Source organism: Chironomus tepperi, unplaced genomic scaffold (genome assembly GCF_022539635.2).
Source record: "Chironomus tepperi strain 1889 unplaced genomic scaffold, CSIRO-AGI_Ctep_v1 contig_479, whole genome shotgun sequence".
Taxonomy (NCBI): domain Eukaryota; kingdom Metazoa; phylum Arthropoda; class Insecta; order Diptera; family Chironomidae; genus Chironomus; species Chironomus tepperi.
In genome coordinates this window covers 1,009,568-1,034,920 of record NW_027226601.1, presented here as the reverse complement: position 1 = coordinate 1,034,920, position 25,353 = coordinate 1,009,568, and the positions used below count along the sequence as shown (strand labels likewise).

General features: G+C 33.2%; 1 protein-coding gene across 1 annotated transcript; it reads right to left on the bottom strand.

Annotated features, from left to right (window-relative positions):
* Nucleotides 1-206: 206 nt before the first annotated feature.
* Nucleotides 207-25,353, bottom strand: LOC139099682 (uncharacterized). The gene is made up of 9 exons (XM_070652210.1): nt 25,202-25,353; nt 13,046-13,293; nt 5,326-5,758; nt 4,253-4,261; nt 2,894-4,009; nt 2,588-2,783; nt 2,115-2,520; nt 1,433-2,050; nt 207-659 (listed from the first exon to the last, which is right to left on the bottom strand). Exons 2-9 carry the CDS (start codon nt 13,241-13,243, stop codon nt 474-476), a joined length of 3,162 nt encoding a protein of 1,053 aa, XP_070508311.1. The 5' UTR covers nt 13,244-13,293; nt 25,202-25,353; the 3' UTR covers nt 207-473.

Here is a 25,353-nt window from a genome sequence, read left to right as displayed (position 1 = left end):
TTTGACAAGTCGAGGTTTACCACCAAGAGAGAAGGGCTCCCTTAAGAGCATTACGTTATAAGTAAATGGCTTCAAGGTGTGGCGAGCAAAATAAAAGGTTGCCCACCTCTGCACTGCAGATAATCCTTAAAGACATTTCAACAACGTTAATAATTCAGCAAATAATTAATTAATTAACACCGTAAGCGATAAATTTTAGTCGTCAATATAAATCTTTTTCTTTATTTAAATGGCAAAAATTATTATATAATAATTTTTTATGTTACAAAAGATTACAGTACAGCAAGTACAATTAATTATTATTATAAAAAAATGTATAATAAATAAATTACAAAAATAAACAATTTTGGGAAATTTATCAACAGCAACAACAAATGGATCTTCTTCTTCTTTTTCACACGCAGCACAACACTCTTTTTTATCACATTTTAATTTTTAATTAAGAAGAAACTTGAACTTTTTTTTTGTGGATCTTACGGTAAGACCGAATTAATTATTTCACGAATCCATGATACATTTGATTCTATTTTGTCGTACATTCTCGGTCTTTCGGTTCCGCTATGTGTACATGCTATTCTCCATGATGAAACGCCAACTAATGCCCATCGCTTTTCGTCAGACAGGAGACACATCATCGGACTTCCAGCAAATTCTTCTTCCTGTTTGGAATGAAATGTAAATGATAGTGATTAATTTTGACATTGATGCAGACAGTTATGATGAAGAAATGGGGTCTATATTGCATTTTTAAATTGGTTAACAAAAGGTACGGATGTTGATGTTCATATATAAATTTTATGGGATTAAATGGCTAGATACTGACAATTTTCATCTCTGAATAGTGATTGGGACTCAATTTTAGAACTTTTTGATCATAAAAATCTATAATTTTGTCAATAATCAAGCTTATTTCAAAGAACGAAGATCTAAAGCTAGAAGGGAATCTATACTCTTTTCATCCAATACCCTCTCTTGAGGGAGAGTAATGATGACTCTAGAGACTAGTGACATTAAATTTCCTGTCAATAAGAATAACCAATTGGTCCTAATATTCGTGATCTTTAATATTTTAAACCGCAATATTCCCTAATAGCATTAAACAAACATCGAATGCTAGAGTCTGAGATTAGTCGATCTCATGTCTAGTTGCTCGAACAGCACAATATATGATGTGACTCGACACCCTGTCGTCACCATGATGTTTCCTGATGGCTGACTTCGACTCATTTTTACGACGAAAAATGTAATTCTTCTCATTGTGCCGCTCAGACTTTAAAACTACCATTTGTAGCACTTGCCATGAAAGGTCAAATTTGTAACTAGACATACGGTCGACCACTAACTTATCTACCCAAGAATTATCCAGAACTACAAAACTTATCCTACAGATTCACCATCCCATCAAAATGAAAAATCATCAAATTCAACTCACATTACAATCTTGCTTATGATAAGCTGCCTCAGCACAGACACTATTTACAGTTGTAATTGAGATATTCTCGCATGCTTTCATGTCAATCATTTTCAATTGAACCCGTTGCAAGTGCTCACGTTGACGCGACCAGCCGAGTGTGTTGCATTGCTTCCATTGATGTTGTTCCTCTTCATGTACACTGTTTGTATGCTGCTGTTGTGGATTATGATTCGGATAATAAGATGCAGATCTTGGTTGAAGTTGTGGTTCTGGTCGGACGGAATGCATGTGCTCGTCGACAAGCTCTGCTGCGCTGATTTCTGAGTATAGTGACTGATTATCTTCATCTTCATTTTCCTCATCTTCTTTGTCGGATATTTGGAAGAATTGACGATCTTCGACAAAGTTTAATGTCCTTCGTAATTTATTTCCATAGAATTTCTCAGCATGTGGCTGATCGATAAGATTGGACGATGACAGCGCTGAATTCATTGGATAATCAGTAATGATTGAGTTCTTTGCAAAGTCATCATCAGGTAGACAAATTGGACGCACAAAATCTGAGTAAATGACTGGCGTTTGTAATCGTACGAGGGCGGCTGTTGAACCTTCAACTGGAGATTTTACTAATCCAACCTTTATGTGGGATGAGAATGAATAATAATAGCTTATAGAAGACAAAGAGATGTTAAGTACTTACGATTCGTCTTTTCTGCGTCCATGGTGTAGTCATACCAATTCTAACATTACCAAAAACAGCCATCCACGTCGCTTTGGATTGACCTTGAAAGCATGATGCAGTCGTCAAAACCCAATGTGATGAAACTAATGTGCCATCACATACATGGGTATCTTTCTTGAATAATGCAACATGGAATGGCCAATCTCCAGGCAATGACATTTTTGGCAATGCAACGCCAACTTTATCGCCCATAAATGCTGATTGTCTTCCGCATTCTAATTGACTACATCCAAGATAGAAAGCTTCACGTTTTGGGCATGTTGTTCTTACGAATGAGATTTCTGCTGCTCGTGGATCTAAGACACGTACATAATTATTATGCCCACCTTCCGTGTCGTTACGAACTTCTGAGCTTGTCACGCGTCTATTTAAGAAAGTACATAAATCCCGCATTAGACATACAATGAAAATTTCATTCTACTTTTACTTACTCGTAGCCTAATGCTTTGCACAATGATTCAGCAACAGTCGATCTCACAAATTCATTTGATTCCATGCCTTCGGCACAGAGCTTTCCTGTTTGACCTTTCTCCGAAAAGACCGCAAAACCTTCATGATAAAATTGAGGGCGATGCGGAATTAATGGCTTTGGTTTTGTTAAATGCGCAACAAGTGGTGAGATTGATACTGTCAAATGAGTAGATATAATTTAATTAGAAGTGGTTTAGAGGAAGTAAGTAAATTAGAGCGCATACGGAATGCAAACATAACCTCAAAAATCATGTCATTGAACTTACAGCAATCTTTCTCGTCACTTCCATCAGCACAATCAAATTTTCCATCACATCTCATTTCCCTCGAAATGCATGAACGACCACGTCCGCAATAAAGAGCATTTGTTGGACAGTACGAGCATGACAATTCATCTTCAAGATTCGGACAATCAGCAACTCCATCGCAAATTCGTAATCCATTGCCTGAAGCTTTTAACTGTGTCATGCATGCCGGTTGATGTCGACATGATTGCATTGATGACTGTTCTGGATATCGCTCGCAGTCAAAGTATGGACGAAATTTTTGCGGTATTCTACTTAAACAGCCATCAGCAAAAGCTTGACAGTAAGAATGACATAGAAGTCGTGGCTTGATATAAATTTGATTGGATTTTGGTTCGAGTGTAAGCTCACATGGTGGCTGTAATAAGTGGCACAGGAAGTCGTAGGCCTGTAGAAAGCACTCACTATCAACAACTTCTCGAAACGTAATTAAATCTCGTTCAATTTCCTCTCGCGACTGATGACCGAGAAGATTTGGATATGTTGTCATATTATATCCAATTTGTCGGCAAAATTTCAACTTGACTGGCTCACATGTACGTTGTGGATAAATTTTAATTTCTTCAGATGCCAAATTAATATCATGAGAATTCCCATAGCTGTCAACATGAGCTGATGATGTCACAAAGATATCATCAAATTTCTCAAAATTCACCTCTTTAAGTTGAAATGCATTGAGGTCTATTTTCAAATTACGGAAAAATCGTGCACCGTTTGTGGCTGATGATTGAAATTCTTTAAGAAATATTTTACGTAATTCCTCGACGCCGGCAAAAATCTCATCCGATTTTGGATCAAAATTCAATAGAAAATGAACAATTAAATCTTTATTTGTTGAATTATTTCGCTCATCAAAGACGTGTCCGTCTAGAGCTAAAATTTCACATCCATCGTAATATTTACGAAAATCGGATCGTGATATAAGCAGATTAATACGTTCACGATATTCACGCGATTTCTCAAGAAATTCAATTGAATTTTGATCTGTTAAATTCATAACAAAATGATCTCCCTCTATCACGCGTATACGTCCGCGAAATATTCGATTTGGTTGAGGCTTTGAATGTAGGAAAAGATCTATAGGAAAGAAAGCAATGGAAAATTTATTAATTATTGTCAAACTTCCTTCCTATTACGTGCAATTGTCATAAAATACACGAGAAAAATTGTTTATTTATTTAGTTGTGACAAGGCAGCAGCAAGTGCTTCTGTCTATTGTTAAACAAAACTGCTTCCATCAACATGCTTATTAAAAGACATTGTAAAACATCATGTCGGAAAAGAAAGTCAGTCTCTCATATGAGTGTTACATATACTTACAGCCAGCATCTGTAACGAAAATGAAATGAAAATAAATCATTAAAAATTATTACGGACACATGCAATTCTGTAATATTTGCAGCTAATTTAATTTGTATTTAATTAAATTTCGTGCAGCTATATGTTTAAGCAATTGCGATTTGCTTTTGCTTTTACTATTATTGTTTTTTGATAACTGTTTGGTGTGGAAATGAAATGTTTGATTTATCAATGGAATTTTACTGTTGGTTAAATATTTTTGAATTTTTTATTGGCTTGATCTAACTGTTAGCAGTTAAAGTAAGGCAATCATTAGCATTGCAAGGTAGTGGGATTTTTCGAATAGACAGTGAAAAGCTTTCAGCTGTTAGAAGAGAATGCAATCTAATTAATCAAGCCACATGCACGTGAATTTGCTAGTTCGAGAATGAGATTTCCGTGTCCAAGTGGTCACGCCTAGATCGAATTAGCTCTGACTTGGTGCCAGATTCAGTCTAGATTTGGCAAAGGTACGGAGTAATGTCAGAGAAACATCCGTCTGATACCAGATTTTGGATCCATTTACCGACTTGAGCTACTTGAGATATAGTTTTGACAATATGACAAGGATTATCATATTTCTCACGATACTTAATCAGTGAAGCCTAAAATAGATGCTATACACTCAATTAGTATGATATTCTAAATTTATCTTTAGTGAAAAATCAAGGACATAGCTTTGAAGTTGGAATAAACCTTAAGACATAATATTTGAGCAACACTAAAATTTGCCTCTTGAAAGTACTCAAGAATATACTAGGTAGTATGTTAGATCAAGACATCCTCAAGTATAGTTGTTGTCTACACTCAGATTTTTGATTTTAATGGCAAGTGCTTGACATCAACTCAGAGTTCAACTAACAGAATAATCCAGTGTTGGGCTACCTATGTACAGCGGCACACTAATGTTTTTAAAATGCCATGAATAATGTATTGTGCGGTTTCAATTGAGGCTCACCATCAAGGTGTGCCCCGAAATGTAAAATCTAACTCACTACTGGAATAACCCCATTACACTGCACATCCACCAAAAACTATCAAAATTTCATACTCACATAATATTAGTCCGGCAACAAGAAGCATAACAAGAAAGCCGGCAATAACAATACAACCACATCGTTGATTATCGCCAAGCTTTTTCCTCGTGAATCTTATGTCTGAATCGGAAGACATTATCGATTCTGTCTTATGGTATGATGGATTAAAATTATTTCTAAAATCATGACTTGAAACACTATTATGTCTCTCCGTACACGTACTGTTGTTCCTCTGCACCAATGGATTATGATGATGATGATGCCGATGAAAATTTGGCTGACTCAATTGTTGACTATTTAAAATTTGATCATTAAGATCATTCAATTTTTCTTTATTATCGATTAGACTATCTTTAATTGAAATTGGCGATGCTGATGATGTTGTTGTGGCAGTTGAAAGTGATGCGGATGATGATGATGATAATTTTTTGCAATTTGATTTCTTTTCATTCTGAAAATTTAAAGATGATGAGAAAGAGATTTAGTTAATTGTGATATGATACGTTAAGTGGTCAATATATCCCGAGCGGTACATCATGAGGACGTCAAGAGGTTGGTACGAAAGCTTTTACAATGTTATTGTCATGATGTGTCGCTCTGGGATGTGATAAAATTCGTAGATGGATATACGTAGATTTCTTTTGTTCAAATTGTGTATAACTTGATGTCTTTTAAGTATGATCTGATGAAGTAGTGTTAAATGATTGTCTAGAATTCGCGGTTAATTCAAGAGTAGTCAAGAAATGATGCGATGCGTCACTAGTTTAAGAACTTGGAGATAGTAAGCACTTAAATTGAAATTTACTTCAGATTTTGGGTTTTCGGTCAACTTTTGATCCAGTCCATGAGTGATACAATGCGACGAACAGATTTTTCTTTCGAATTTGCGGTAAAATCGATCAAAATTAGCTGTCATATCCCGGTGCCGTTAGGGCAACTTTGCGCCTTACCGTTAATATGACAACAATGATGCTCTTGCAAGCACGGTGTGCTGTTCGGCTTAGTAACAAAGCAAACAACTAGAAACAAAAAACCTAGACTTTCTTTCCGTTCTAATTCAAATAAATTTACATAAAACTGACAGAAAAGATCTCACGGAATAGGAAATCAAACTAAAAACATAAATTGTTGATTACACGTCATGGTGCTGATAGTAATGAACAGTTGTAACTTTCAAAAACCATAATCTCAACATAAAGATCAAGCATCTCAGTCGGAATCTCCAATTAAAATCAGAAGAAATCTCAATATTCCTCAATGGAAATGATTGTAATGCAACAATGTCTTGTATCACACAGCCACAAGACAACAGTAATTATATTCATTAACATCTTGAACATTACAATTACTGCTGCTGTTATCAAAAAACGCCCATTAATTTTCCCATCGACAGAAACTGCAAAACTTTCACGTCTCTTTTGTAATTTTCCTCTCAGCTTCTATCCAATTTCTTTTAATATGCAATTTTTCCCATAGAACTATGAAATATTTCAACAGCATTAAGCTGTAAATTTGATTCATATCTACAAATCTGAAAATGATTATAGACCACTGTTAATAGAAACGAACTTTAAGTCTTGCATGCAAAGACAGCCTACAGTGACAGTAAGTGTATTGCTTAATGGACGTATTTATCGAACCACGCAAGTTGAGAAAAAATTGAATTTAATTTGAATTATTGCTTGAAAAAAAGTAGAAATTTGTAGACGAATTGTTGCAAAAGAAGGAACAATTATCCAATAAATTGGAAGTAAAAAGAAGACAAAATTTCTTTACAAAATTGGATATTTTGAAATTAAGAGAACTGAATGAGTAACGAAATAATTTGTGTGATTGAATTGCTACTTTCTTAAGTGATCTTTTTAAATGGACTTTTTTAAGTTGCTGAATGGAAAGGTGGAGCAGTTTGCATATTGTCCGCCTTTTCTTCTGTTTTGAAGAGTTTTAAATTGAATATTTTTTGGAAAGGATTTTTAAGAAATGAGATCATTGCTGAAAAAATTCACATGAAAGTCTAAAGATTTTTGGACTACTAATGAAATGAGTGATTAGGAATAGCAATTTAGTAGAGCTGCTTTCGGTTGATGATCTATTTTGGCCTCAATTTTGCATTAAATACTTATGAGGAAAGGAATTTGATGCTTGAATAAAATCGAAGAATTGACAACCTCTATTGAGAATTTGGAACTCTTTATGAAAACTAATCAAGTTAAAGACGTCCAGTTTCATAAACTTTCCCCAACTGACATAGATCATTCTTAAATAAATTCGTGATAATATTAAGGTGCAATCTGAACATGATATTTATCTGCTAAAGTTTATCTCATGTTTAGCCTTCACTTTTATATGTATTTCAGTGCTGATACTTAGACATCTAAGATATATTTAGATGTAATCAAGGATGATCAATTCAAGTTCAAGGCATGAGAGATTAATAAATTGAAACATACTTCGATTTGCTCAACGTATAATTATTAACTTGCTATATTAAATCAAGATCTATATTCCAAGATCGTTAGTAGACATTAGATCGACAAATCGTTAAGTCAATTCTAATTCAGAAACAAAACTAGCAAAATTGAAGGGTCTTATAGAATCAAACAATAGACTCGCTATAGTTGGGTATTTTAGATAAAGAATCCATCCTCGAAAGATACAAATAGAAGGTTTTTTGACAAATAATCAATCGGTTCGGTCATATCTTGCATTTAAAAGCTCATTCCTGCCATTTTTGTTAAACTCTACAATATCTAGACAATTTTAGGACCTTTAGTCGCCAGAGATCTATGTCAGAATAAAAAGCATTGGTTTTGCAACTTCAAATTTTTCCCAAGCTCAAGCTTCTGTCATAAACATCATTTACTATGATTAATGATCATGATTTTCCACAAGCATAATTCAATTCTCTTAATTATGTTATTTTTATTGCAGAAAACTTAATTACAGCCAATTCTTATAAAAAAAATATTTAATTGACATGCAGACATCGCATGTGATTTATGGATGACTAGCCTGAGTCATGCATTTATTTAACCTCAATTTTTTTTTTATATAACAACAATAAGGTTCTTAAGTATGGAGTACAGGAAACTTGTATGAATGCATAATCATAAACGAGATAAGTAAAGAAAGTTTTTTTTTCTGCAAACTTTCTCCGAGAATGTAAATAAATCGAAGAAGGAAACGAGTTATTGCTTGGTAGCCCCGAGAGTGATCGACGATAAAATTTCTCTCGATACTGACCTTGTCCATACTTTTTTTGCTGGTTTTGCTTTTCGTTTCATTTTCGGGTGTGAAGAATCGAAAGAAAATATACAGTCGGGTAAGTGCTGTGTTGGTTATTCAATCAAACAAAGTAGAAATACGCGAATTTCGGGTTTTTTTCTTTATTTGATCATTTGGTATGAAGCAACAAACAATGAAGTTTTGCTAACGGTTAACATTTCGTCAATTAAGCATCGAAAATTGAGCTCTTTTTAATGAATCAGCACTTTTCAAATGTGAGATTTGTTCTCATTATTTTGCATTTTTTTGCGATGCTGATGCTGACCGAACGTAATTTTCCAATTTCTTAGTGTTAAAACGATTTAATTTTGTATACGTGAATTTGCAAACAATTCAAAATTTTAATTTAAATTGACTTTTTCTTCCGAGATTTTTATTCAAAAATTATTTTTAAGTTTAAGTGCCTCATTGCTGTTATTTGCAGCATGCTTTTGCACATTATGCAACTTTTTTCTCGTTTTTCGAGAGTTGCTAATTGCTGAGTAGGAAAAGTGACTTGATTGCATGAGAAGATTTGGTGCAATGTATTTATTTTTCAGGAGGTGTTGGGGTTCATTCACTTGTGATGTCTGATATTTAAGTGAGATTTTGAGATCTATAATTATGTGACATGATGAGATTTGAGAGATTGCTAGGACTGATTAGGACCGACTAAGTCTAAACAGAGCTCGAAGTCGATCCGAATCATTTATGAATTCGAGTCAACTTGAGCAAAGTTGGTAGGACTTTGGGAGTCCGGATTCCATAAGACCAAAAAGTCCGAACTCCATGAAGTCCAATAGAATCCGTACTTTAATGGAGTCGACTTCACTTTGGAGCCCTCACAACTCTAGACTTGAGTCGACTTTTTCATACAAAACCCGAGACAAATTCGAGCTCTGGATCTAACTGTCTGCTATGTCTCTTTGCTCATAAATCTACAATTATTGATCACATTTATTTTCAGAGGACTCTACAAGCGTAATTTTGAAGCACTAGCGAAAACTTAGAAATTATTCTCTTAATTCCTCTTGACCATAACTTGACATACAAACTGCAAATCTTAACTCTCCATCTGTTGACCCTCATACCCATTCTTTGGTCACTATCATTAAAATCTCACCAATTTTAAAATTCCATCACATTATAATTCATCTACAAACCACCATAATTCAATTATCCCATTGTTCCCATGACACTAGCTATGAATTTCAACTCCATTTATTAATTCCAAATCAGATGAATGAAATCGTCATGCTATAATATGTGAATTTGATAATTAAATGTAATAAACACCTGACATTTACTCAACGTAATTCATACAGCTTATTTCATTCACATCTACCCACCAGTCGACCTCTTATTCTTTAATGATCACATCAACAGTAGTAAATAATAATGGGAACAATAGTTTTTCCAAAAAAACAACAACACACAGCATGAGAATGAAAAGAAAATTGTTTAGTTGCCATGAAAATCATAAAAAAGTAAAAGAGTAAACGTATTAGCGACGTTAAGACCTATCAAGATGTAATGTGATAATAATCATAATTGTAATTGCAATGAAGAGAATCATGTTGTATGGAAGGCATGGTCATGTACGAGAGACAAATGCGCACTTTTATTGGAGATGGAAGACTGATGGATGGTGTGATCGTATGCTGTCTACAGAGATTCTTGAGATTGTGAGTTTCAAAATATGGACAAGTGCTGTTAGCTCCACAAATTGTACAAAAAGTGCAATGTTTGACAGTGACAAGACTGCATGGAATATGAATTACATCCTTTCAGCTCATCCGGAAGACATATGGTGCAGAAATTGCAAATATTCTGTACATGCTGCCATGAGACTGATCTGAATCCGAATTTAATCGAATATGACACCAAGTTAAAGTCACATATGTCTAATTTTGGATTTTTTTGCCACCCGGAAGATACATGATGGAGAAATGTCAACACTTCTGGTTCATGCTGCCATGAGACTCATCTGAAGCTGTATTTAATCGAATTTGGCCCAAAATTAATGTCAAACCGGCCTTATTGTAGTTTTTTGGCAATTTATACGCCCTATGTCTTCCGAGTAAGTTGATATTGACCTAAAAGACAAGCAAGCTACTAGAAAATCTAAAATTCAGCCTGACATAAATCAGACAAAGCTCTCTATCTACCAAAACTATCTCAAAAACTCTCAACAATCATCATAAACGCTTTGATGAGGATGAAGAAAACTTAAATTAATTAACAAGAATTTATATTTCAACTAAAGCATCATTAACATCATTCATTGGATATTTTTGTTCCCATCCATTTTCATCAAGTGAAGATGTTTTTTTATACTGAATTCTTGATGTCGTGTATGAGTTAAAGACCAGAAGTATATAAACATTTTTTTTGCTTTAGTACTCACATCACGCTTTACTTTCTAATCTCGCACAAGCACATTTACCTACATTCATACCTTCTGATTCAACAAATTTCATTTCTTTTTCTTTAAACCTTTATATTTTGAATAGTTTGTTGATGTTTCTCTCTAGTCTTGAAATAATAATTCGGTCGATGCTAAACGGCAATTTATTAAAAATTTTATTAATTATTTTGATATCTGAATAATCAAATTATGCATAAATTATTTGTGTCCGTCTGCACAAGCGTAAAATTAAGGAAATATAACGTTTAATGAACCTCGGAGTATAAAGTAAAAGTTTACATTGTCATTTGACACAGATTTTGTATTGCATTCTTTATAGTATAAAATATATAAATTATTAGCCATTCTCTGTCCATTCGCGGAAATATCATGAATCATTGAGGTCTGTTTTTGCCTATTTTTGGTTTCTTTTCTTCGTATTGTGTGGTTATCTGTTTAGAGAGCGGATGATTGTGAATTGAATTAAGGGGATAAGCTTGAGTTGTGGACATTTGTCTTGATTATATCTTCTTAAATGTTATTGATTTCTGATTTTGTTATTTAAATTGAGCTGCTATGCATGATCATGGGCAAAAATGAAACAGTTTGCATTTTGAGTGATTTTGTAGCTAGCTTGCAGTTACTGGAGAAATACACAAGTTTAATGTGTCAAATCGCATTTTTCGTCGTAAAATGGGTTAAAATCAGCCGTTTTGGTACTGTCTGGGTTATTTCGGGTCTAACTATTAAAACAGTAACATTGGGATGACCTAGCAAGCCATGTTGTGCTGTTCGGGATACCCATTTTCTTGACATTTGATTATTATTATTAGCTTATATATCCGAATTATGGTATTATCCATCGCGGATATGCCCTTAACTAAGCAATACCTCTGAAAATGCGTATAAATTGATGAAATCACTACCTTCTACCACATCTAGCTAATATGCAGTACATAAAATTTACAAAAATTCTTCTATGTTCCTCTGAAACTCAATTCATCACTCAAGCTCATCCAAAAACCTCCCAAGCTTCACAACGTGACTACAATCATGTCCATTAACCCACCAATAAGTGTCCATAACATCTCAAACAGCACGATTTTTGACCGAAAAAATCATTAATTATATTCCATCTTTACGATAAATTCGGGCTAGGTGAAAAGCATATCCAAATGTTAATGATTCACTGCAGCATAAAACACAGCGCGTGTACAATGATTCATATCGCATAATAAAATTTTTTACTTTTATCTTTCCGGAGATGCTGGCGGTACTGCAGAAAACCAATTTTTACTGGTTTGTCGGGGGGAATTTGGAGATGATGTCTTTTAAATTGGCATTAAAATTTGTGAATGACAATGCAGTCTATGATGCCCCGGGTCTATGAGTCTATGACACAGGCTGAAATTAGTTGGTCCTGTGTCGTGTAGTAAACTTGATATACCATGCCAAATTCCATAAATGTCAACATTCTAACTAGACATAAAGTCGGATAATCGTAGTTTGTTTCAATCGGGTATCGAGACAAATATAGGCAATGCTGCCAATTGGAGTTTAAGGCTTTTGTGGCTGAGTGTTTAGGGAATGGATTAGAAATCCGTATCACAATTTTGTGAGTACATGAGTTTGATTCCTACTACCCTAGCTCATTACATTACACCTTTAAACCCCACCACCTAGTATATAAGCCTGAATACCAGACATCATTAACGAATAGACCTTCTACCTCTTTAATATTAAAAATTCCACAATTGAATCAACTTTGTTTCAATGTGAAAAATTTTCATTCATAGAAATAGAAATCTGCAAAAAAAAACACAACTTCCATTATTTTGCGTGGTAAGGTAAGATGCAAGCCGATCGACATCCTACATCATTGCTTTATAATTATTATGTAGCATCTCATATAATCTCAAGTAAGTATTTTAATTATACACAATATGAATAAATGAAAGTCGCATTATATATTAAATGTAAAATGAAGAAGATAATAGCATATTATGTTATGACATAAAGCATATTGCAATTAATATAAAAAAATTTTCTTTTTCACTTTTAACTCACCTTTGTTTTCACTTTCGCCACTTTTAATGCTGCTTTCGATGAGCATGCATTATCGCGATGCTTGTCCTTCATTTTCTTATTACTAACATCTTTAATTGCACTGTTTTGACTATTATTGTTATTGTTACTGTTACTGCTATCGTTGTTGCCTCGTTGCTGTTGATTATCGTCGAAACTTACATCTAGTACAATTGTCATTGTGTCGGAAATTACTTTTTATGTTGTAATGTTTAAGTCTTATCAGTCATCTGGAAAAATAGAAGTGATATTTTGTAATTTATGAGTCATAAAAAATCAATTGAGATGCTTAAAACTGAGAAGAGCTGTATAATTGATTTACGTAGGGAGTGTGAGCGTGAAAAAATTATGTAAATGAGCAGCACACGTCATATTTAGTGATTCGTCATTGTCGGTTGTTTACTGCTTTTTAATATTCACTCCCGATCAGCACAAGTTATTCATGGCAGGCAATTGGTTGCTTTATGGTGTCCAAAGCAATTTTCATGTTGACGACCATACACATTGCCACTTGAATGCCATGTGGCTGTCATTTTGGTTCCATAAAAAACTTATGCCGATCGGGACTGTTTTTCTTTAGAAAATAAATTAAGTCTGGCCATGAAAACGAAATTAGTTTATAGGCAATGAGCTATTCTTTGGTAAGGAATAATTTTGATGAAAATTCATCTGATTAAGCTTTGAGGTATCGAATTGGAGTATTAAACTTCAGACAATGAACATTGATTGCTTTTAAATAGTTCATTAATTTTTTGATATTTCTTGGGGATGGTAGAAGCCATGAACACAAATTGCAATTGATATTCAATAATTGCTTTGATTTTTGAATGACAAATGGTATTAAAAAATGACCGTGATTGGATGTGATCGTGATATTTTTAATTTTGGTGGCTTATTTTTGCTCCGTTTTGTGAATATCTTACCTAACATACAAGCATATGCTCAATGAGCATCTTACGGTATCTAGTAAGCATACTGATTGACAAAATGCTAGTATGTTAGAGCTTCAAATAAAATGAACTGAAATTTGTGATCATTTTAATTCTAAGAACGTCCAGTTGTTCCTAATAAATCAACGATTTCTACTCTATTACTGCGAATTAGCTGCAATCCCCTTTATCCAAAATTCTAATTTTTCTGGTCATAGAGGTACATTTCCATTAGCAACATAAACACTCAATAATACCACAAATTTAAAAAGAAAGGATCATTCAGAATATTCACATTAGAGACTAAACTTCAATAAATCAGCAAGTCATCTCCACAAATAGACACAACAAATTTTTCTACTTCATTTCAAGTGCGCCTTATTTGCATTCCTCAAAAAAGCTATTTCATCATTATTCCTTGTGATCTATTAACAAAATGATTATGATTCAGCGGTGCTTTTATGTCGGAATCTGTGAACGCCTTAAAATAAATTTCTATGAGGAATGTCGATGAATAATGAATTTATTTAAGAGCACTAACAAGCAATAAAATTAAATTGGAATAAGTTCATTATGAGGAATTTAGTGAAGTTATTCAGCTTTTTGAGGATATTGAGGTATTATTGTAGTTTAGAAATATGTAGATTTTTGAGGTGTTTATTGATCATCATTCTTTGTTGACTCATGGACAACTCGGAATTTTTTCAAGCAGCTCCAAAAGCTCCTTGGTGCAGAATAGTAAAGAAAGAATGTCAGGTTAACGTACGGACAGATAATTTGTACAAGCTAGATCACAGAACCTGCAACAGAGTCTGATGGAAAGCTTTCTGTTGTAACTTAAACTCCACATATGAACATGGTTATAAATATGGACATTTCGGAATATTTTCAAGCAATTTTAGCAAGCATTTAGGTGTTAACTAAGAGAAAAGCATAGATAACTGTTCATAAGTGCCAATTATCACTAATTTTTTGCGGATAATGGTCCAAATCCAAATGAATAAGCTGATACATAGGCCGATTCGTCCAGTAATAGCTAAATATGGTACTGCTACACTACTTTGCTCTTTAAGTTCCCCATAACACTATTTCAGGGTTGTGCTATACCTAAACGAGTCATATCAGTACCAATAAATCAACCATCGATGCCTCATGTTCAATAATAGCCCCCAATAAATGCGGATGTAACACCTCCGATTAGCAATTGTAGAAATTTTATGCGTCAACAGTTAAAACTCAATAATACTATCATCATCATCATCATGTGCTCTATACCTCTAATGTGACACAATAAGAAAAACCTCAATAAAATACATTTAATTCACATCCAAATTACAGCAAATTATTGGAAACCTTTAAAATGATTCCGGCACGTTTTTATTGCCTTATCATATTGAGTAGACACCACAGCATTACCATAAAGTATCAAAAATTATTACACCAATAATAGCTTTTCAATAATAATAAACTTTAATGTTTTCAGACGCCGCATCTCGTGAGTTTCTCTCAGTTGACCTCCATAGCATTTTTGTGTTCATTTTCTTAATTTTTTTCTACCTTAATTTAATTAAAAATAATCTCTAAAATCATCAGGCAACATGTAAGCCTATCAATAGCCCAAAGTAAGTCAGCGTAGCACAAAATATACAGTATGACGAAGTGATTGACACCAAATGTATGTTTTTGGAGTAGTCGAGCTAATGCTAATCATGTGCCGAACTGCCGTACACAAACAAGTTTAGGAATGTAGATCGTGCAAATTGGGATTGTTTATTGTGACTTTAATATGAATCAATATAAAATATTAAAAATCAAGTCACAGCTATGTGAACTTGCTGACAGTCAAAATATGCAAATCGACGACAAGTTGACTCGAGTAAAGGAAGCTTTAAGATTTTACGTGATGGAAATGGATATCGGAAATATCATAAGATTAAAATCATTTTTTTGGAATCAGCTAAAGTAGGATAAATGTCAGTAGACTATAATCTATCGAATAAAAGCAGTTGGACATAAAGATTCATGAGTGTATGGTTTTATTCATGAGTTGTTTGTATAAAATGTGCAGCAGTGCATGGGAATTGGTTCATAATTTTTATATTTTGATCAACAGTAGAAAAGTATATGTTGTGGCTTATTGATGTTTTATGTCATATTAAACGGTTTATATGCTTGTGATTGCTTTGAGTGTTTGTTTATTGGTTTTGTGGTATGGGAATGTGATCTGATGGATGACTGTGGAATAAAATGAAACATTTTTAGATGAAATTCAATGTTTTTAGATTATGGAAGTCGGAATAAATTTAAGAAGGCTGCTTAGCAGGTAATTGATGTAGATAAAGCAAACACTCTGGATCTAGGGCAGTATGAATCTGGCATGAGTGTTCTCGTCTAATTTGGCACCATGTCAGAGTCACATCTGTCTAAACCACGGAATTTTTGGTCTAGAAGAGAGTTAGGAAACCGTTTATTAATCGCGGCATACCTATGTGGTAAGCCTCGACCTAAACTACCAGTGTCATACAATTCATGCCATTTCCAAACGTTTTTGGGAGCAAATAAGTGTACCGCAACACACAGGTTGCCAACTACTGGTCTAGAATGTAACATTCTATAAAATAATTATTAAAGCAGGGATATTTCTAGATGATGGCTTACAGGAGGGAATTCAGGGAGAGATGGTGAAGTTAAGTGATCAATACATTAATCTTCAAAATTTACTACCACATAATCACATGCTTACTCCCTTTCCTACTCATTACAATTAAACCATAAAACCTTCTTCACCTGTTCCGTCTATAAATATTTATACCCAGCCTAATTAAAATATTTGCCTGCTGTTTCAATTTCCCAACATGCAATTAAGTTATGGAGCATCACATATGCTTGCTATTTGACCATTCAAACGTTTGCTGATTTGCATTTTTCAACTACTTTATTTTAAATTTTTTTCTGCTTCAAGACCACTCGTAGACCTTACGTGTTCCCCTCTATTCATTGTCGTGTACTTTCTGTTGTTGCTCAAATATTTAAAAATAACAAGAAATGCTACGCTTCGGTAATTAACAGCAACAATAAGGCGGCAGCTCATTTTTTTTTGACAATTGTTCAGACATATCAAAATAATATTTTTTCATTTCTTTCGTCTTCTGTAATGGAAAATGTCTGTGTATGATGCGATAAAGATCGACAATGGGAATTAAAGTCACACATGTGTAACAAAAGCAAACATCAGAGAAGCAATTTGCATGTTAACTGGAAAGAATTTCACAATATTTTATGAGGTTAGTAGTACTATAGGAATTCAGCAATAATGTGCAGATATAGGTGAATATTAGACCTAAATATTTGAGAATTGTAGAATTTTATGGTGCGAAGATTGATTTGATTATTTCAGAAATTAGGAGCATACGAGTAATGACTTCTCACTTTCTAATTCTAATGCTTGAAACTAATGATTTTTGGGGGAATAAAAAGAACTTTTGAAAAGTTCATTGTTTCTAGCATTTAAAGTAGAAAATTGCTCATTTATACCGGCTGTTGTATTGTTACCGACATTTCATCTTAAAGGCGCTTCAATTTTGATCATTATTTCATTACCATAAATGTTGCTCGCAGCATGTCTGAAATTATATCTGGAGTTATATTTGGATATTAGGGTGTGGGGCTCTGAGACAATGTTTTTGAGAATTTTTAAATTAAAAAAATGAAAAATTCAATTTTGAAATTTTTTTTTAAAATTTAAATTTTTTTAGAATTTTTGAAATTTTAAAAACTTCAATTTTTAAATTTTTCAAACTTTAAATTCTAAAGTTTTAACTTTATTTTAGAATTTTAATTTCTTTAAATTTTGAAAAACTTGAAAGTTTTTAATTTTTCTTTCGTAAAATTTTAGAAAACTTAAAATTTTATTAAAAATTTTGTTCTAAAATTTTTGAAAACTTTTATTTTAAAATTTTTCTTTTGATCAATTCAAATCCAATTAATTCCAGAGCCTTTATATTTACCATCTCAAGTCCCCACACCCTTGACCCAGACACAAATTCAACAATTTACCCAAATAAACAGACACACATTAAGGCTTATGAATCACTTCTTCGAAAAAAGTATCACACAAACAAATGCGGAGATAAACAAACAATCACAAAAGCCAAAAATAGCCCACACGAAAGCGAAATCGATGCATAAATTTAAAGAAGTTTCACCGAACATAAAAATAATTTTGCTTTTTTATTAAAAATGTTAAAAAATTTCCATAATTTCAAGATAAATTTTTCTTTCTTTTGAATTAATCAGACGCACATCAACGATTTTGGATATGAAGCTAGACTTTTTAATTTTTTATGTGGAAAATTTTGAATAAATTAACAAAAAATTAAGGCTGGAATGTGTCAGGATGAATTTTATGGCTAATGATGGATGTTTCATGTGATTTGAAATTGACCGAGAAATTTGGACATCATTAATTTAAAGAAATCATCTTTACAGTCTATAAATAGACAATTCAGGCCCGGAAACGATAATTAGCGAAATTTTCCCATAACACAAAAATTCACAGCCCAAATTAATGCCTCAAGATTTCTTTCAACGCCTAAAAATTAACAATCCACGTGAAATTTTTCATGCTCGTATTATCGTCTTAATTTATCACTTTTATGGTATTAAACCTCTACAAGAACATCTAGTTCTCTTCATGAGATTTTATTTCTAATTTATAGCTTTTCAGCCAATCCCAAAGCCCATATCTTTTGTGTGTTTAAAAGTTCAACTCCTTCAGATTATACCCGCATCATCTAGTCCCATGCCAACATATTTGTGGATGTTTTCAACATTTAAATTGTGCTCCTGTTTTGGGATTCAAATTAATTTGAACTTTGGAATTTATGGAGGCACAAATTTTTTAATGCAGTCATAATAATGAATTTTTCGATGATTGTTATTAATGATTTGGTCTGAATCTGTCATGTCTAACAGCTGATAAATTGTTTTTGACACTTTACATTGTATTTGTTGCTTGAAGAATTTGTTCGTTTCATGGTTGGATGTTTATCTATTGAGGCAATGAATTAGGTACAGAAAATGTTATTTTTGAATCTTAATGTTGAGTTGGTGCTGGTTTGTTCGATTAATATTTGTCATACATCGGCTTTATCACATGATATTGCTGTCAGATAGCGAATTTTGATCCTCAAACCCAGTGTTGGGCAATTGTGTACCACAGCATACTGATATCCCCTGTCCGAGCCACTCAAAGTATAAGAACTAGTTCATACGTTTTTAAATGGACATTGATTTATTTTGCAGCATCCATGAATGCTCAGGTGTGCCGCCAGAACTTTGCAAACGCTTGAAATAAGTCCTTTAAAAAAAGTTTAAATTTTTGGACAAAAAAGCTTAGTCGCAAATCTTGATTTGGAGTCAAAATGTCCCTTTGAAAGGTTGTCCAACTCTGCCTTATCCCCGTTCAAAAAATGTCAAATCTTAAATCCAACCCCGAATAGCACAAATCGGTTATTCAATCCGAAATTTGGCTCCATGTCAGAGTCATATCTAAACCAACTTTATGCTGAACCTTGTGTTTTTCGGGAACTAATATTTCAGCAATCAAACACTTTAAACTAATTCATGAATAAATTTTCCAACAAAATTCTCTACAAAAATTCAAAAAACGTAAAAGCGTGAGTAATTACGAAAAAATTTCATTATGAAATGTATCAAGGCCCATTTATTGATACAGTTTACTCACTCATTTACACTTAATTTAATAATGAAAGCATAATAAAAATTTTGGTGATTGCTGAAAAGCACGTAAAATGATATTTTGATGACATGCTCTTTTGTCCATAAAAAATGTAAATTGTTCATGGTTTGCTAAAATAATAATGAAGTACACTTAAGTTTGGGACTGACAGTTAAGAAGTTTGCGAATCAATTTACTTAAATTGCTTTGTGGACAAAGAATTATTGAAGAAGAATTCAGGAGAGTGAAGTTGTTGCTTGGTGTTTTGACTTTTAAAGATGAATAATTTAAGATTTTTATGATAATGATAATGGTGATTCAGACCTCCTGGATAGTAAGATGTAGGATGTCGACTATGAAGTGAGATTCTGATTCTACTTCCGTAATGAGTTTTCAAAGTGTCCAGGTAGACATTTTATGCAAAAAATATTATCCTCAACCCGTAAAGAAAAGGCGGCAAACAGCGTTCTTAGGTTGTGTCATGCCGGCTTAGTTATTCTGTTTGTCGCCTTTTTTTCGTGATGTTCTTCAAGGTCGTGCATAGAATCTCTAAGAGAACTTCATTTTAGAATCAGAACTGAAATTTTCTAATGTCTTGAATTAATTCATGCCATTAAGCACAGATTACAATTTAGTCATCATGGGTGTGTTACTTTGAATCAAATGGCAGTCAATTGAAGAGTTTGCTAGCTTTTGTCAGTTGGATGTGATATCCAACTTCTGGCACTCTAACAGACAATGATCAAACTCATCTAAATGAGCGTGATCGAACAATATAAGGGATTATGCTAAATTTTGTGAGCATACTCCTTGTATTTTCGATTTAGGATGTCGTTTCGACGTCATTGTCTAAATATTTTACCATTTCATGTCTGCTGATTTGGTTTGGAAGCAACTTTAGTCAGCTAATTTCAAATTCATAAAAATTCAGAACCAAAAGATCTTCTAGACAGATAAAAAGTTGCCCAAACTCAATTTTTTCCCATACTCTATCATCCCAGCAAGCTCCCAAAAATTAACATACAGAACACAATAAAATATACTCATCAGCCAGTTCACTTAAGCAACTTAAAAAAGTCAATCTTTGTTATTTTGACCTAAAAAAATAAAGCACTTAATTTATCTTCTGTTGACTTACGACACTTTACAACGTTCGTAAGATGCACTTCCTCAATCTCTTAGAAAACAATAAAACGTTAAATTTTATTACGCAACGTAAAATTCCCTCCGAAAGTACATCCATTTGTCACACAATTTATCACATCATTGTTGCTGTTTGATGCTATTTCCCATGATCATTCACAGTCAATTTTTTGTAGATTATCATCAGTTATTGATCTATAAACATCATCATTTGTCATCATTTTTCAACTTAATATAGAAAGAAAATTTTTATAATGATCAAGCACCTGTTAAGTACTTCCGTTGGTAAGAGAAAATTTCACCTTGTTAGGTTTTCCAATTACATTTTAATTTTATTTTATATTTTTTACTTCTAATTAAAAGCAAATAATTTTTTTCTTTGGAAGTATTTAACCATTTTGTTGGTTTGTGCTTTGTATTTTGTATTACAAGAAAAAGTAATTTATCATGCGAGAAAGTAATGATCAATCAGTTAAATCAACCAGAAAGTGAATTTAATTAGTGAATTTTTTCACTTCTTTTGAAAATGAATTTTTCTAAGCAATAAATTGGTTGATGCACTTGTTGTGGAATTTTGATTGTTAATAATGTGTTGCTTCAAGTAACTACAAATAGTTTTTATTACGTAGAACGAGTAATCGACTTTATGAATGGCTCCTCCCTCCTACTCTTTGTACCAAAATATTTTGGTTGCAAAAGCTTCGATTTTTAAATATTTGATGCTTAATGAGATGGAAGTTCAGCTTCAAAGTCAAATTTTAAGGTGTGACTCGAATGAAAGTCATCAAATTATCAAAATGTCACCATATAGGTATTTAAGTTCTGAGACGTCAAAGTATAGTCAAATCTGAGGTGTCGAGCCACTTGTAGGTAAAACTACCAGAATCAATAGAAAGCCTCTGTGACCGATTGGTCAGAAAAGAGACCGGATATCTGGAACCGCCTCTTCTGTAAGAATGACGACGTGGGTTTGATTCCCACTAGAAGCCTTGGCTTCTTAATCATCATATTGTATCGCCAATAAGATTAGAGTTCTACGATTTTTGGATTTCTAAGATGCATGAAACTTGAGATGAGGAATATCAGCACATTGACGTTATGTTCATAATGTCGTGAAAGTCTAATTGTGGCAATAATTTTCACAATGTTCAAATCTGCTACAAAATCAGTTTGATACTCTAGAGATGCTCTAGAGTTTTGGGCAGGATCTATTCTGACCTGCTTCTATAATTTTAAATAAACATACACCAAAAAATGGAGCTCAATAGTTCCAAAACAAAATTAAATCCATCCATTCCCTCAACTCAACCTTGATGCTGATGAATTTCATACTTAAATGTGTCAATCATTATGAAAACATTGATGCTTTTTCTATTTTTATTTCTGCACCACAAAACATGCCGCTAAAACAGCTTTTAATGTCTTTCAATAGGCGTAGATTATCAGCTTTTCATTCTCCGGCACGAGATCATGCAAAATTTAGGTTAAAGGTTTGTTTTCATTAAAAACGACCAATTCATAAATCGACCATGTTTACATCACTTTTCGTGCTATAAATTGGCATAACTTGCAGCTATTTACTCAATAAAAAATTACAAAAGTCCTCGTGTTATTGATCGAGGGACTTAAGCGCATTTTTGTCCCAGCGATCAGTAATTGATTAACAAGTCACTTCCAGACCTAAAAACCAAGATCCAGTAAGATCTAGGTCACTTCCAGACCTAAAAACCAAGATCCAGTAAGATCCAGGTCACTTCCAGACCAAAAAACCAAGATCCAGCAAGACCCAGGTCACTTCCAGATCTTAAAAACAAGATCCATATAAAACTTCCAAAAATTTAAGAACTTCATCATTTAACGGATTTTCATAATTCAAACATCATAACGGTCAAAAAAAATTCAAACATTATTCAGTAAACACTGTAAAAACATCGACAAACATTGAAAAACACTGTAAAACAATGAAAAAACGTGTTGTTGTTTTTGTTGTTGTATATGAAAATGAAAAACTGTTAATTATAGTATTTATGCGTTGATTTGAAACTTCTAAATGACCGATAACCCAATAACTTGATAGAACGAAGCTATTAAAACAAACCGGAGCTCTCTACGATGTCTAGTTTTCGAGATCTCGCGTTCCAGCCAACCGAACAGCCGACCGAACAGCCGAACGAACGAACAAAGTGCATTATTAAGCTACCTTTTTGAAAACAAGTTTCAAAAATGCGCTAAAAAGGGGCAAAGACAACTAAGTGACGTGACTTGAAAGATTTTATTTTATAGGACGGCCTTAAAAGCTTTTTGATACCAAAATTGAACTTCAATTGTTTTCCGGCAATATTAAACGTAATTGTTGTCATAAATTCTGTTATAGTTGTTAAAGGCACGACAAATTATCGGTAAATTTGTGTGGTGATTGGTCTGAAATATGCGAAATCTTCGGACAAGATCAATCCGAGCGGTGCAATGTAGTTGGTAGGGCAGCACGATGGTATAATGTTATAGATACTTGAGGTAACCTGACTTGTTGCAGTGACAATTTATTGAATTGTGCCGCTCGGGCTAAGTTAAAGTATAAAGAATTATCGAGGTTCTCGAACAGCATGACGTCAGACACCATCGTGTCTTGCTCAAGTCTTCCCGTTAACTCAACACGTAACAGCACTCTGACTATACCATTGTGCTGCTCGGGGCTTTTGGATTAATCATTATTGATTATTTGGCATGTGTCTCATTGAACTTTAAAGACAGTCGAATGACAATAATGAGGCAAAAATCTTGAAGTAAGCAACGTTTCATGGACATCAGATCTAGATGATTTGGGTAAAGTTCAAGCAGTTATTTGGATCCTTCATTAATTATGCTGATTCTTCCGATGAAATTTAAAGGTCATCAGATTTTTGCAAACGATATGACTAATTCAGGCAAATTTCCCGATTTTTTTTTTCTGGTAAAATATCAAGCTATGGACTTAGCAATCTTATCTCAAAGTTGCTTCCACAAACTCAGCATCAACAAATATCAATTCAACCTGCTCCTAATAAATTACATTGTTTAGTCTGCCAATAAATTTCTCAAACACTTTCCGTTGATTTACTGAGCATCAACTTACATCCATCACTGGAATGTGAACAATACAATGTAAATGCTTCATATTCAATTTCCAGCTCTTTGTCGAATCTCAAGTTTCTGTATCATGATATTCACAAATGAAAACAAAAATGCATGCATTGTTTAATCCCCGCAATCGAAAGTTGCTAAGAGACATACAAATAAATTTAAGTAACACAGCCGGACATTAATTCAATATAAAAAATACTTTCGATTCCGGAAGTCATCTCCACATGTCATTTGAAATTTTTTGTTTTTTGCATCAATTTTTAAGCTGATGTCATCGAGCACATGTCAATGTTAATGACCTTGAAATAATGTATTTTTTTGGTATGAAAGTCACACTTTTATGGTTGGTGTTAATTTCTTTTTGGGATAATTTATAAATGATGTTTATTAAAATAATTGTATTTGAGACAATAAACTAGAGTTTGTCGGAAATTGAATGTCTGCAACTCTAAACGAACTATAAGGTACAGCCGAAACCTGTAAGCATGTGCATCTAAAATGCAGGCTTTCGGCAAGCCTGCAGTTCTTAGCCGAACCCTTCATCAAATAAGCATTCTTTAGTATGTTGAAGAATTTTCAGAAAAAGGTAATTGTTAGATTCGTATTTTGATGGGAATCGACTATTATTAGCTACATTGTCTGCTTAATGGCAAATGTTTTATATACATTTCAGGTGAATCAAAGAGTATTTTCGATTAATTGTCGTTAATTATTGATAATAATTATTGATGTCGATTAAAAGCATAATTCGATTAATCGATCAAAAATCCGAACCAGGACGGCTCTTATTACTGTCGGATTCATTTTAAGTGGCTTCAAACAAGAGTCATGAAAGTCTAGTGTCGGATTTTGGATTGATTAGCCGAATTGTGTAGATGCTAAATTAAGGATGTCATAAGTCACATTTAATTCACTAAATCTTGTTCTGACATCTGAATCATGTTCTTTTGCTGGTTATCACTTATCAATTTCCACTATAAATTTCAAAACCACACTAAACTCGTCCTTTTTATAAAAGCTATTCTCCGATTTTCTTATCTTAAGACATTTTCAAAATTTAGACCAGATAATTAAGTTTCAAATTCAGTTTTCACTTGATGACTAAGAAACCAAAAACGGCAAGTCAGACATCACACATAAATGAACCCCCAGCCATAAATTTCTACTCATTTACTTAATCTTTTATATCAATATTTTTCACTTTACCTGAGTGATTAAAAACGTAAATTAAGTGAAGAAGAAGTATGAAAAAAAAAAAGAAAAAGTTGTGGTTTTGTGGCTCTTATTTTTTTCTATTTCTTCTCAAATCAAGTAATCCAATGAATGTATGAATGAACGATTGAATGGATAAGTCTTTC

Excerpts from the sequence above, each read along its gene's own strand:
- LOC139099682 (XM_070652210.1), bottom strand. The coding sequence starts at position 13,243 with ATGACAATTGTACTAGATGTAAGTTTCGACGATAATCAACAGCAACGA. Across the intron at positions 2,521-2,587 it reads TGCAAAGCATTAGGCTACGA|ACGCGTGACAAGCTCAGAAG; the intron begins GTAAGTAAAAGT and ends TTTCTTAAATAG. Across the intron at positions 660-1,432 it reads ATCATAAGCAAGATTGTAAT|GAAGAAGAATTTGCTGGAAG; the intron begins GTGAGTTGAATT and ends CATTCCAAACAG.